Below are 14,540 nucleotides of genomic sequence, written 5' to 3'. Positions count from 1 at the left end.
AGGAAGAATCAAGAAAAAGAAGAAGGAAGTCCGCACACTGTTCTCAAGCTCCAAGAAACTCACTTTTTATTTTTGCAACGTTTTGACCTTCTAGGTCTTCATCAGGCAAATATTGCCTGATGAAGACCTAGAAGTTTGAGTTTCTTGGAGCTTGAGAACAGTGTGCGGACTTCCTTCTTCTTTTTCTAGTTACTGTACACATCATTTACCCACAGTTCCTCTGGAGATGCCCCTCTTTATCTGAATCGTTCTACACATTTAACCCCATCTGATTTTTATCACGGATGGAAAGTGTTATACGGTATTATTGATACCACAATTGATTATTGTGCTTTCAAACCACAAGGGAAGCTATCGTTTAAGAAAAAAAGACAAGAAAAACTGTACTCAAGCAGACAGACTTAAGGCGCTATGGTACATGAAAGACCCCAGCTGTGATACAGTTCATCAGAGTGCAGGATCATGGTGCCTCATTTCCATGTTCGTGCCTCCATCTACAGTACATCCCCACATTGTCAGTCATCCAGGGCTCAGGATGGTGGATGTGTGAGACATTATGAAAAAAAAAAAAATCTAAAGTGCAACAGTAACCACAAGAAGCGCCTTTGTTATTAATTTTCTCCCACCAGCAATCTGTCTCAAGGCACAGGCAATATTTAACATCACACATGAACCAAACTACCTGCTGTAGCTTTCTGATTCATGTAAAAGCTCTGATTGCTCTCTGGGGCACATGTACCCTTTTGTATGAACTGTATTAGTGTTGGATCAATTACTACCTGGTCACCTGATGGAACCTCACTCGTTGGTTTCTTCTGAAACTACAAAGCCAATGATCTCAACTGGCCCAATATGTATGGTTACTAGACAGCAATTTCAAGTTGAATGAACTGCCAGTATAGTGTAATCATATTCTTAATGTTCATTTGTAATTACTGTTCTTGTATCTAAAGTTTTATTTTGCTTATGGTAAAGCATGCACTGTCTTCCAGTTATAATCCTACTCCTATTGATGGTTTAGCAGCAGCCTGCAGTGTGGTGAGTAGAGGGGACAAACTTTAGGGCCAAAGCTTAATGCAGCTTATCATCAAAATGCAGGCTTGCACAACACAAGTGACCTCTCATTTGTAATAAAAAACATTTAAGCCCCAATTTAATTGAATGATACCTTTCATTACGTAACGGCTAGTGTATTGTTGATTGACAAAGTAGTTTACACCGTTTTGTTTTGCAGGATTGTCTACAGTTTGACTTTTTTTTACAGCACTAGTTATGTGACATTTCTAATAGCAAAGGCTAGGATGTATAAAAGTAAAAGCAACACGGTTCATTATACTGTCACTATCATCATCTGAAATTAATTTACAAACCCAGCAAAATTACTCTTTAAGGGCATTAAACAGTAAAGTGTAACTTTTTGACTGTCTGGACTTGAACCATTGGTAATTCACTGGCTACATATCTAATGGAAAATATAGGACTGGTGTTAGACAGACAGCCCTATACGAGTGTTGAGTGTATACAATACCAGTACGATAATGTAACAGAATGTTATAAGTGTTGCTCTTTTTCATGCTACTGTATGTAACATCTTTAAGTGTACCTTATCATCTCTCAAAGACTGGCTGAAAACATTTCATTATTGTGGTTTGCATAGCTTGACATGTGTTTGTTTGCGTTGTAATTGGGGTTACACTTCATACACAACCTTGAATGCAGATGTGTGTCCGTCGAAGCATTATGGCATCGAAGCATTCATGTTCTATTTGTATCCACATGTGACTTTGTTGGAAAATTCGTACTCACAGTAATTTCTCAAATTGATATAAAATATATTGTATGTAACATGGAAATAGGAGAATGATGGGATTTTGCAAGCTGTTACCTCATCTCTCATATTGGAGAATTATCTCAGGTCTTGGAGAGAGTCATGACTCATCAAAGGAAAGCAACTGCCATAATTTTATTTTATTTTTTATTCCTCAATGGTTATGTTATTGTACTTTATCTGCTGATGCTCATACAGTACTTAGTATGTTTACATATCCTCTCAGCTCAATTGTCTGTATTGTGACACATCATATCCTTGTGTGGGACATTATTTGGATGTACATACATCATGTAGTATATTTTAAAGTATATCTAAGAGCCTTTTGCTGTTAGTAATTATTAATAGAAAAAAAGATGACATAAATCTGGTTTTCATAACTGCTAGAGAATTATCAAAACACCCCCTTCCAAAACATACTTTCAACTCGGAAGATTACTGAACTAGACATTGATTAGCTTGATGTAATAGACTCACAATTGCCATGTTTCGACGGCAGTTTGTTTGCCAAGCAAAATGCATTTAGCTTTGTCCCTGGTGGCTTAAACTGTATAAGGAAATGTATTTGAAAGGATTTTACTCTCTATCAGGTATTCCAACTGCACTGATTGCCTCTGTGTCCTGTGGACATGATCTTGTACTCATTTACTGAATGTTTGTTTGACACCAGATTAGGAGGTGTTGTTTACAGTAAATCAATGTCTTAGCAGGTTTGGTGCATCACACGGATGTTGATATGTTTTTGATTGTTTACAGGGCTTATGTTGTAAAGATTGTAATTATTTCAGCATACCATTATGCTGTGCATAAGTTATTATGAAAGCATGTCTTTTTAAGATTGTCTTGCATTGTTTTTATTTTGTTTTGTTTTATATATCTACGTATATATTTATTTTCAGATTTGTTTCCCCCCATAACTGCAACTGTAGCTTAGCTGGTTAAATTATTGTGGTCAGTGATAAGATACTAACATCTGTACTGTAAATGTTGCACTTTGAATTTAAGTATTAAACCACAACAAGAAAATATGCGTTTATAAAAGTAATATATTATCTGGATATATATCATTGCTATGCTATTGTTATTTTATTTGCGATTATACAGAATATAACACAAAAAAGCATCTTTCTGTGATTTAGAGCGCAGTTCAGAAATTATTTTAGCTATTATTATCAGTTTATCTGTTCAGTTGTAAAAAATAAATCACTATCTTTGACTATGAGAGAAAAAAATCACCATTTACATAGATTTCAATGTACTGTAGATATGCAAATTTGGCTGTGTCCAGCTCTGAGGGGTAAAGGAAGTACCTCGCTACGTGTTGAGCTTGTAGATTTGCTATTTTCGGCACCCAACACCATCGTACAACGGAGTATAAATTAACCACTTGAACCCCATGTCCATGTTCTGGGAGGAACATTAGCCAGAAATAGCAGATCTGCAAGGTCACGGTGCATCACGTTGTGTACGCAACGCGTGTACGGACGCATTGTGAGCTTGTAGATCGGCTATTTTTGGTGCAGAGATTTGGTGTAGACGGAAAAACACGGTCCAAGTACAGAGCCAACTGAGGTCCGGTTTACTACGTCTAGAGTACTGGTTCTCTACTTTTTCAGGCCGCCACCCCCCAAAATAATCATATTTGAACTAGGGACCCCCCACCCCTGATAAGAACTTGGAATTGTAGTAGTTGAGGCATTACATTTAGTTTGACTCGGTTCCACAGATAAATATTGTGAAAATTGCCTCTTTCTTATATTATTTGGCAATTTTACCAGTTTTTATAGTGTAGCTTGTTGATTACTTTTGATGCAGTAATGGTCCTTTTATTTTCTTTCTTTGTTGAAGTATTAAAATTGACACTTCACTGTCACCTGGGGACCCCCCCCCCCAAAAAAAATCATGACCCCCTGCATAACTTTGTCCATTATTTCCTCTGCATGAAATGCTGCAGGAAGTCTATGGGCAGAGGGAAAATGATGGTGGAGTTCTTCTCTGCTGCGATGCTGTTGAGGGTCTGCAGGTAGCGTAGCTGCAGAGCGGAGGGGGACTCTGCAATCACTAGGGAGGCTTCTTTAAGTGCTCTGGAGGCGTTCATCTCTCCCTCAGCAGCAATAACCTACAACACAGACACACGCAGTACAGTTTGTACATGAATTAACAAATGTACTTCTTTTCTTTTTAACGTAATTTTTAAGCATGTTCAGCTTTATAGACAGTGGAGTACAGTGGAGAGAAACGGCAGACTTAAGAAACGGGGATGACACACTGCGGGTCAAATGCAGGGTAATTTGTCGACATGTTCAGCCACAAGGTCACACTCTTTACTGATTTGTTAATAGACATTTTTCACTGCAGTCATTTCGACATGAAACAGTGTTGTTACGGTACCAATGCTACTAATTAAGGTTGTGTTCAATTCAGGTCAGGGTCAGGGTGCTATTGTGCATAATGTTTGTTCACTGGAAAGGCTCTGCTCTGCTAAATGGAACAGAACCTTTATTAGTATCATTGGTAACACCTGTTTACCCTACTATTTCATGTAAAAAGATATTCCCTTGTCTTTCCTCCTCACCTTGGCCCTGGCCTCCCTGGTGGCCTCTGCCTCTGCTGCCATGGCCCTTTGTAGCTGCTTTGGCAGCTTCACGTCCTTGATCTCCACACGCTCCACTTTAATCCCCCATGGATCAGTTGCAACATCCAGGGATTCCTGCAGTCATCGTTAGGAAACATTTAGTTTGTGCACGAGCCGTCCGTTTTGTTTTCTTTTGATAGAAGATACAATTTGTATATTTGAACTCCATGTATTTTAGGTCAGTGGTTCTCAAAGTGAGGTCTGGGGACCCCCAGTGGTCCTTGTAGAGGTTTCAGGGTGTCTCCAGCTAAATTGTTGATAGTCAGGAACCATATGAACCCTTATGGGTCAATTCAGAGTGTACAAATTGAACCAAAGGGCCCATTTGGTAACATTTGTACACTCAGAGTTATGGGGGTCCGTGGTATAATACATCTCAAACTGGAGGTCCTTGCTGAAATTAAAGAGTTTGAGAACCACTGCTTTAGATTCAACACGTTTGTTCCCACCTGCATACTCCGTGAGATGCCCTCTCTATCAGACAACAGCTCTGCAAGGTTCTTGGTACCAAGAACGTTCCTCAGGGTGGTCTGTGCCAGCAGCCGCGTAGATGAGTTGGCATTGGACACGTTTGCCACAGCAGAGATGGGACAATGAATCCGGAAGTACACTACACCATCCACGGATACTGTCACTGAGTCTTTGGTTAGGATCTGCAGAGGAACGTTGCCTGAGTTACACAATGATGCTGTGACTGTGGTTTGTCAGTGTACTCTAGTGGTGCGATAAGGCAGTTTCTGAGTTTTTCAGAGTAACTTATAATGCTTTGTGAAAAGGAAACGTTGAGAAAATCATTACCTCTTGAGGAGGGATGTCAAAAGATACTGTTCTCAGATCCACTTTCACAAAGCTGTCGGTACAGGGCAGGACGAAGAAAAGTCCTGCAAAAAATAGGGGATCCCTTTACAATAACCATTACATTCATGCAAGCTGAAAATATGTGGAATTAGGAAACTAATGATCATAAAGGGTTATCAAAAAAATAATAATATTTAGAATACTATATTTATATTACATTTAACATGGTAATTTAACTAATAGTGTACTGTACAACATCTTGATATTTTTTTTCAAATGTAAGAATACTGCCAGAATCATATTTCAAAATGTTATGGGATTGTAACAAATCCAATTAGCCTGTCCAATTGGATGGTTATAGTATTGTTTACAAAAAATAAACAACAAATAAAATGTCAGGAACAAAAAAATAAAAACATGTACAGAATCAAATAGAATTCCAGTTGGATCATATTTCACATCTCTTGTTCTTATTTGCATACTATTTCCGACAAGCATTTTGACTCCTCTAACTGGAGAAGCATTCCACATTGTATCCTACAGTAAACAATGGATTTAGCAACATACCTGGACCTTTGGGTTTGTTGCCTGTAATCCGACCAAGCCTGAAAATAACAGCTCGTTCATACTCGTTCACTATCTGGAGGTGATGGATAGACGCCATGAGCAGAAGTGATGGAATTACAATTCAGTTCATAATGAGTGGCTTCAGATTTTGTGTACAATATGCAAGATATGATGCTTTTTACTTCATAATACTTAACCTTAAGACAAATGAATATTGACACAGGGAAGGTTGCTACAATAAAGATCATCGATATGATGACTATAGTCCAACCAAAACATCCCAGCGTCGCAGAGTTTTTATCTGTACAGGAAGTAAAGAACAGCATGATGTCATCTTATTCTTTGCATATTCCCTGTGGCAACAACTGTACACACAGACACTTTAAAATTCTCCCTCTCTCTCTGATGAGCCGCTCTCCTCGCACAAACAAATTCATGTATAAATGTCAGGCAATTGCCAACAACAAACTCATTTGTTGAGTAATAACAATAATGCATCTGGTCCTGCTGCAGTCATGTTACTTTGATTACTTCTACAGTAGTTCTACAGAGTCACTGTTGTCTGTTGAGAATTAAGTGTTGCCTTTCTGATATTATCAAAGCTGTTGAACTGAGGATTAAACCCTCAACATTGCCTTATCCCACATCACCCTGACGTCAAGATTATAACTGTAATCATTATTAAGCAATACTTTGTGGTGTTTTTCAACAGTCCAAGCTGACAGTGAATTATTTAGTTATTCCAGTGAAACATTTACATATTAGAAAACCAGACAAGAGCGTTCACGTACCTTCTATGTTCTCTGGGGAACTTATCTGAATCTTACCCTGCGTAACCATCTCTGCAGTGCTGGACGCTGTGGATAGCATTAGCGAGGATGTTTCAGGTACTGTGGTGCTGCACCGAAGACAGAGCGGTGGGCTTATTTACCTGCACCTGTTCTCTCTCCCAAGGGTGTGGTCTATCTGTCCCTCATGGTCTGCTGACGTCCATGAGAGACGGGCTGCATCAGGGATACTCCCACTCACTGGCACAAGACTATTTGTTAGGCAGGAAACGGGTTGCCATCAACACTGATCCTAAATATGCTCCACATCGCTCTAATACTAGAGAACTAATATTAAGTATAGTTTTACTTCCGAGACAGCAGACATTTGATGAGTGCAGTTTATGAATAAACAATACATAGTATCTTGACACCAGGCTGAGGAAACATGATAGTCCCTACAGGCACAGGATGATGGGATCATGTGTCGCAATTTCTCTCCCTGGTATTTTTCTCTGTTTAACCACTTGAACCCTAGCATCCCTACGGGGATAGCATTCAGTGAAAATAGAAGATCTATAAGCTTGTAGATTGGCTATTTTAGTGTGACTCCTCAATAACTAAACCAAATGAGTGTCATTCATATGAGCATACTACTGTTTGTTCCTAGTAGTAATAGTATTAAATAGACATAATAGTTGTCATATTGCTGTCATTGTTTTATAATTACATCATTGTTTTTTAAAGTTGCTTGACTGGGTGACCACCGTCATGTGAGCATGCAGGATTGCGTGCTGCAGGTGGCAGGTGTCCATTGTCTTCTAGATTCTAGAAGACAATGGACACCAACGTAGAACATAGAGATCTATTGACAGAGGTCAGGTTATGTAATATCCTACCTTTACCATTTCTTTGCCTAATAGATTGAGTTTCATAATCAGTGAGCTTGTCGGTCACTCTCGGGAAGTGTAAAAGTGTGTGTGTGTGTGTGTGTGTGTGTGTGTGTGTGTGTGTGTGTGTGTGTGTGTGTGTGTGTGTGTGTGTGTGTGTGTGTGTGTGTGTGTGTGTGTGTGTGTGTGTGTGTGTGTGTGTGTGTGTGTGCGCGCGTGTGTACGTGTGTACGTGTGTGCGTGCGGGGTTGGGGGCTCATATGGGTTTTGATGTTAGCCAACTGTTGTGTTGTGTCTGGATAAGAGTGTCTGCTAAATTACTGAATTATTAATTAACTGTATTTGAGCTCAAACAGCTCAGGTAATTTAAAGACCCCAGAACAGGTTGTTCTTGCATGGCTCAACAAGGCTTTTGCATTCTCATTACATAGTATTTGCCTGACAAATGAGCCTACCTGCTCACAGAGAATTATGCTATCTGTACCATCTTATATAATGTGTTAACATATTCATGTGTATTGTTGAGTAAATATTACACTAGCTTTACCTGTGATTTTTATTTCATATAGTGTGTCCAGCACAGCACAAATAAGATAAGATAAGATCTTTATTGGTTCAGTCACCAAAGGCAGCACAGCAGTTATGTTACAGTTACAGAACAAGAAAAAGTGCTGTAGGTACAGCACAGTAAAATACATCATACGCAAAGAAACACCATCAATAATGGACAAAATATACAATAAACAACACTGTATACCCTCAACAGTGCTTGCATAGTGCAGGACAAAGGAAATACATGAGAACGCACAGTAAGCATGTCAGATAGTGTCCATACTGTAGCCTACTGAACAATTTAAGGCTTCATACGTGCTTTAATTCATAGAATTGTATAGAAGCAGCTATAGTCACCAATACCTTTTGGGCCACATTAAAGAACAGTATGTAGCTTATGAGAATGTACCCTCTAAAAGTGTCTCACACAGAAAGACTCCATGTCAACTATCAAACCTCTCCATCATCATCTTGCTACTCAGCTCCATAGCCAAGAACAGTCCTCCATTGGCTGGGAAAGTTCGTATCATGGTGGGAGTAAGGCCTGAATAAAGAGGGGCAACTCCTGTGGAATAACACAGCAGTGAAAGAATTAGGAGATAACAGCAGAAATGCACTGAACTGTGGATTGAAGGGCATGTATAGAAAATGTGACAATATCAAGACAAGACATTAACTGATATTGTTTAGTATTGAGCAGCTAAGATGCAATAACATTCTATATGGTCTTCTCCAGTAGCATCCATGTTCTGCAATCTTACCTTCACTCCTTATGATACCCATGAAGGTCTTGAGGAAGCCTTTTTGTTTACCAGCGAGGGAAAGCACCTGGATCCTGGACTTAACACAGTCTATGGGGTAGACAACAAGCCAAAGGCATGCTCCCCCAAACCCACCACTGAACATGGTTGGAAGGGGTCCTGTAAATACAAGAACAGGAGCACATGAGAACATTTCCTTAAAAGTGCTGTTACACCTGATTTATACTGATAATAACTGATCGACAAGCTCACAACGTGTCACAGCCTGACGCGTGGTGTGAGACACAATGCACAACCAGTATAAATCAGGCTTTAGTTGCTGTTTTAGGTGTAGACATGCTCAGGCAGAAGTACTGCAGACTTATCACAAACTGCAATAACCCGTTACATTCTCAAATATTGATTTGGAAAATTCTAAGCCATATTGTTCTTCTTAGAGCTTCACCTGTTTGAAAGATGCACCTCGTCAACATCACGCACAATGACACAAACAGTAGATTTTATTTTAAAAAGTTAATAACACAAATTGATGAATCTCATATACATGTATGTAATTGTGCCTTTTCAGTTTTTTGGAACCTTTGATCATTTGTATCTTTTTTTTGTGAAAACTTTTCTGATTGCTATTTGTTATTATTGTTTTTTTCAAATGCATAGGGATTTCACTTATCTACTGATCTTTATATTTTGATTGCTTAGCTTTTTTTGTTTTATTGATATAGTGTGATTTGTATTATTGTTTGTTTTTATTGTTTTTGTGTGGACCCCAGCAAGACTAGCGACCACTTTGTGGAAGCTAATAGGGATCTGAATAAAGAAATAAACAGTACCTATTCCAGCCTTGTCTGTGTTCCAGTACTGGGCGAATGCAGAGCGGCTAACTTCATATCCTCCGAAGAAGAAAAAGTACCCTGGTATGTCCCTCACAATGTTGGTAGTCAGACCTCGGTAGACACCCAGAGGGCCGTCCTTCTTCAGCACTGTCCTTACTACTGTCCACACTGTGCTGAAGTGAAAACCAGGGAAACAAAACAGAATTAACACAACAACATTGTTTGGACTGGACATCGACATCCCATAACCAACTGAGTGACTATATACTGTATACAGGACAGACATTTTGACAAGGGACGGGAGCAAGATGGCCGCCATGTGTATATGGGCACATATGTTCACTCATATGAACACTTCCAGTCTCTCATTCTGAGCTCACTGACCTCCTCTGCCCGCTTGCTATCATGCCAGATGCCGTCATTTCATGCATGGCCTGCATGCGACATTTGACCAGCTCAGTGGGGCACAATGCGAAGGAGGAGAAGATGGCGGCAAGGGACCCTGCACAGGCCATCTGTAGATCACTTATGAAGAGGAACAACAAGAGACGGGAAACAAAATGTCACACGTAACATCACGTACTGTATTGGTGTACTGTATGTGTACTGTACTGTTTGCCGGTCTCAACATGTCTACTGTGATGATTACACCAGCCAAATAATACAGTAAAGAGGAAGTGGACAACACTATATACTGTGTGTGTGTGTGTGTGTGTGTGTGTGTGTGTGTGTGTGTGTGTGTGTGTGTGTGTGTGTGTGTGTGTGTGTGTGTGTGTGTGTGTGTGTGTGTGCGTGCGTGCGTGCGCGTGTGTTCAGTTATAGCTTACACAACATCACACAGTAAATGATAACTAATGTGTCTCATTTTGCAGAGAAGTGAGCACAATTTTCCAACCTTAGAGTGGCACCTCTATCCATCCCCGACAGCTTGCGGACAACTTCTTGACACCAACCATAGCTAAAGAACAGTACAGTATTCTCAGCTATGCTGGCCATGAGGGCTGGCGTGGTGCCTTGGTAGAGGCCACGTAGCCCCACCTGTTTGTAGGTCGATGCAAAGCAGTGGACGAAGTTCCGGTACATAGAAGGGAATGTCTGCATCTTCACTTTTGCAGTGTCAAAGGGTTGACCGATCAGCACACAAGCTGTGCCACCTGTGAGCAGCAGAAGTGCAGTATACAAGAGTGAACATTTCACATTGTGACTACCATAGTAGGCATTAGGCAACAATCCCTGGCCACAAGTAGACCCAATTTGGTGGTACTGTATGTGGAGAATTTGGCATGGATGTTGATGGTAGAACTGGGCCCATGAGAAAACTGGTAAGAAGCTATATTTTGTCAAATGGGATCTGTGCTCAATTTATTTATGACAACTTGCCACTTCCTGAGTTTTTAAGAAACCAAATTATGATGAAAGGTGAACGCTACTGTATTGGTTATTGAGTTTATTTTCTGTGTAGCATGTGATTTAATAACATGGAAATCTAAAGCAGTAGACCACCTCATGTGTGCCTAACTGCCTAATATTAATGTATGTAAAAGAATGTGCTTTCAGTTAAAGTCACATTAGTAATACTAATTTGTCATGGCGTTTCTGAATTAACATATGAGGGGGGGGGGTTGATGAGGTCTGTGACTGTTGTTCCTAAGACCCGCATAAGGACATAAACAAAGTTATCCTACCTATTGCCCCAGCCGAGAGATCGATGATTGACTTAATGACAGGATGTGGAGCCATGATGACTAACAGATTTGGTGAACCTGTTGATAAAGACAACAAAATATGACATTTGTTCACTAAAACCCGATTGATAACTATAGGGACAACCAACCCCATACACTGTGACTGACAAGCAACCTCGTGATGGGGTTGCTTGTCACAATGTGTCAAAGTGAATTTGTTAGTATAAGTTCAGTCAGATAACTCACGAATAGAATGAACCAATATTTTATAATAGAATGTGAATACAAGTGTGGATATAATATTTTATCTTGGCGTTCAGGCTCTGCTAACTTTTTTCTCCTGCTCAGCACAATTAGACAACCATCATTAACCATTAAGAGCAGGAAGATAGATATACAATAACAACCCCCCATGGGGAACAAAACTACTAGCAGAGCCCACTGGTGGTGCTGGGGTGGCGGTGGTAGCAAACAGCACATAACAACAAACCAGGGACACATACGCAGAAGGAACGCAGAAGGAACACAGACTTAGGTGTGCTTAAATAACCCTCCCAATAGGTCAGCTGATTGCCACGTCAGTGTATGACATATGGGTCTTGCATAACACTGTGTATACACCCACATAGTAATGCTTATGTGTGTAACCTCTCGAGTGTATTCTGCCTGAACTAGCTTGCAAGCTGGGAATCAGTTATGAGAATGACAGTTATACCCATTTCAAGCCAAGATCTTAAGCTTCCTTCTAACGTAGAATGACTATTATAAGATGCGTTGATGATGAGCAATTCACGTCAGAGTAAAAAGTGTGACAACTACTACTGTAAATTATGATGCAACATTGCTGTCCTTTTATTTTTCACCCCCCCCCCTCAAAAAAAGAGACCATAATTGTTCTTTATCTTTTATTTGTAAATAAATCTTTTAAATGTAATAATAGACAAAGGTCTCACTGTAATGAATAAAAAAAGCAGAAAAACTAGAAATACTGCAACGTTGTACTGCATGCCTCCAACACCCAGTTGCTGTTTACATCCATGTCTGTCCAGTCTCATTTAGTATAGCGAAGACTTTGAAGGAAATTAACGAACGTGCTTGTAGAACAACCTACAACTTCTATTCAGTTCTTCCTTGAGTCCAAGGGGACGGTATAAAATTGAGTGGAGCTACTCACTGGCAGACTGGTAGTGTGCACAAGAATTCTGCATTTATTAGTCCAGCTGTGATATTAGCTCTGGATACACGCAGACAGACACAGACAGACAGACAGACAGACAGACAGACGCACACGCACACGCACACGCACACGCACACGCACACGCACACAATTAAGGACCCCCAAATGAATGTAATTGGCCAGGGACCCCCCAAATGCATGAAAATATTCTGCGCTATTGATACAAAATTTGTGTTAAATATTGATAAAGTATTCACACGTTTTTGAAAATAGCCAATCTAGAAGCTCACAACACGTTGTGATGTGATACGTTGTGAGCTTTACTACCGAATGATTTTCGGCACTTCCGTTACACAGACTGTACGGAAGAATTTGAAAATGGTGAGTCAACAGCAACTATATGGTCAACAGTCATGCTCTAGAGAATATTTGTCTGGAGACAGTTTCACTTCCTCTTAGAAACTAGGCTGCAGATTCCAGGAAAACACAGTGTTTCTATTAAATTAGACATCCCTGTAACAATCCTCTCATTTTTGTTTTCATTATCTCTAATGTCAGCAGCAGAAGATTAGAATGAGTAATTGGAATGAGCAGTGGTGGAAAAAGGACTCAAATTTTTACGAAAGTGAAAAGTATCAATACTGCAGTGTAGAAATACTCAGTACAAGTAAAAGTCTGAAATTCAAAATTTACTTAAAAGTAGTATTGGTATCAAAATGTACTTAAAGTACCAAAAGTATAAAGTACTTATTATGCAGAATGTCCCGTTTCACAAGGTATCATTATGTATAATGTATTAAAATATTTTGAAAATAATAGATCTACAAGCTTTTTTCAAATGGCTGAAATGCATATGCGGGTTGGTTGATTGATTGATTGATTTACTTTATTTAGTAAGACACTAGTACATGTACACAGTACATGACAGTAAATAACAGTACATGGAAGTACAAATTCACAATACAAGGTCTACTAAACTGGAAAGCTCATTAAGCACTAAGCTTGTTGTCTCCGCCAGGCCGAAAGGCATGGCGAGAGAGTATGTTTTGCACCCTGTCCGTCCGTCCGTGCGTGTGTCCGTCCGTCCGTGTGTCCATCTGTCTGTGACCAGCTAATCTCCGCCACCGTTGGGCTGATTGCAGCGAACCTTTGCACACACACTCCCTGGATGCCAATTCCGTACCTCTGCCCACATCTTTTCACATGGGCCTGTTATAGCGCCACCAGGAGGCCGATTTTTGCAAAACCCATTTTTGGATATTACTCCTACAGATTTAATCCAAACATCACGCACATCAGTACACAGTATCTCTATAGTCATGTGATCAACATGGATATGTCCCATTTTCCATATTCCATCCTGATTGGCTAAGGTTGGCTTCCAAAGTTTGCAGCATTGGTCCGTTTTGAACAAAACGCCTCAAATCATGAACGCAGCTTGCTATTTCCGTGCAATTTCACACGCACATTCCCAATGGGCCGAGGAACCAATTCCACTTCAAAACTTTCAAATCAGCCTCATGGTGGCGCTATAACAGGCCCATTTGCGTTTTTACCCATAACTGCACCGATCTGCGTGAAACTTTGCATGCACACCCCCTAGAGGCCAAGGAAAAACATCTGCCCAGCATTTTTCACATCTGCTTTTTACAGCGCCACCAGGAGGCCGAGTTTAGTAAAACACATTTTTGGATATTATTCCTTCACATTCTGTCCAAACATCACGCAAATTGGTACACATGATCTCTATAGTCATGTGATCAAGACAGATGTATTTGATTTTTCATATTCCATCCTGATTGGCTAAGATTTACATCTAAAGTTTGCAGTAGTGGCTTGTTTTGAACAAAATGCCGCAAATCATGAACGCAGCATCCGATTGTGGTCAAACTTTGCACGCACATTCACACTATGTTGAGGAGCAAATGCCACCCTTTTAACATTGGCCTGTTATAGCGCCACCAGTAGGGCTAATAATTTAGCAAAACAATTGTTTTGAACAAAATGCCTCAAATCATGAATGCAGTGTCCGATTGCCGTGCAAGGC

General features: G+C 40.0%; 2 protein-coding genes across 2 annotated transcripts; both read right to left on the bottom strand.

Annotated features, from left to right (window-relative positions):
• Positions 1-3,501: 3,501 nt before the first annotated feature.
• LOC311050329 (stomatin-like) lies at positions 3,502-6,721 on the bottom strand. The gene is made up of 7 exons (XM_084064341.1): positions 6,620-6,721; positions 6,026-6,129; positions 5,829-5,901; positions 5,262-5,344; positions 4,913-5,116; positions 4,404-4,538; positions 3,502-3,947 (listed from the first exon to the last, which is right to left on the bottom strand). The coding sequence occupies exons 1-7, from the start codon at positions 6,696-6,698 to the stop codon at positions 3,756-3,758; spliced, it is 870 nt and encodes a 289-aa protein (XP_083920467.1). The 5' UTR covers positions 6,699-6,721; the 3' UTR covers positions 3,502-3,755.
• Positions 6,722-8,480: 1,759 nt separating this feature from the next.
• On the bottom strand, positions 8,481-11,391 carry LOC311050399 (mitochondrial ornithine transporter 1-like; the record flags this gene model as incomplete). The annotated part of the gene is made up of 6 exons (XM_084064472.1): positions 11,317-11,391; positions 10,527-10,785; positions 10,016-10,156; positions 9,629-9,804; positions 8,799-8,957; positions 8,481-8,602 (listed from the first exon to the last, which is right to left on the bottom strand). Exons 1-6 carry the CDS (start codon positions 11,369-11,371, stop codon positions 8,481-8,483), a joined length of 912 nt encoding a protein of 303 aa, XP_083920598.1. The 5' UTR covers positions 11,372-11,391.
• Between the last annotated feature and the right edge of the window lie 3,149 nt (positions 11,392-14,540).

The sequence above is a fragment of the Gymnoscopelus microlampas genome (assembly GCF_963454915.1).
Source record: "Gymnoscopelus microlampas genome assembly, chromosome: 8".
Lineage (NCBI taxonomy): Eukaryota > Metazoa > Chordata > Actinopteri > Myctophiformes > Myctophidae > Gymnoscopelus > Gymnoscopelus microlampas.
The sequence above is the reverse complement of the archived record's forward strand: the minus strand, read 5'-3'. Positions and strand labels throughout refer to the sequence as shown.

Bases quoted from the DNA above. Each gene is read 5' to 3' on its own strand.
- LOC311050329 (XM_084064341.1), bottom strand. From the start codon at position 6,698: ATGCTATCCACAGCGTCCAGCACTGCAGAGATGGTTACGCAGGGTAAG. The intron at 5,902-6,025 runs GTTAAGTATTAT...CATCACCTCCAG, and splicing joins CAATATTCATTTGTCTTAAG to ATAGTGAACGAGTATGAACG. The intron at 3,948-4,403 runs GTGAGGAGGAAA...TCTGTGTTGTAG, and splicing joins CCAGGGAGGCCAGGGCCAAG to GTTATTGCTGCTGAGGGAGA.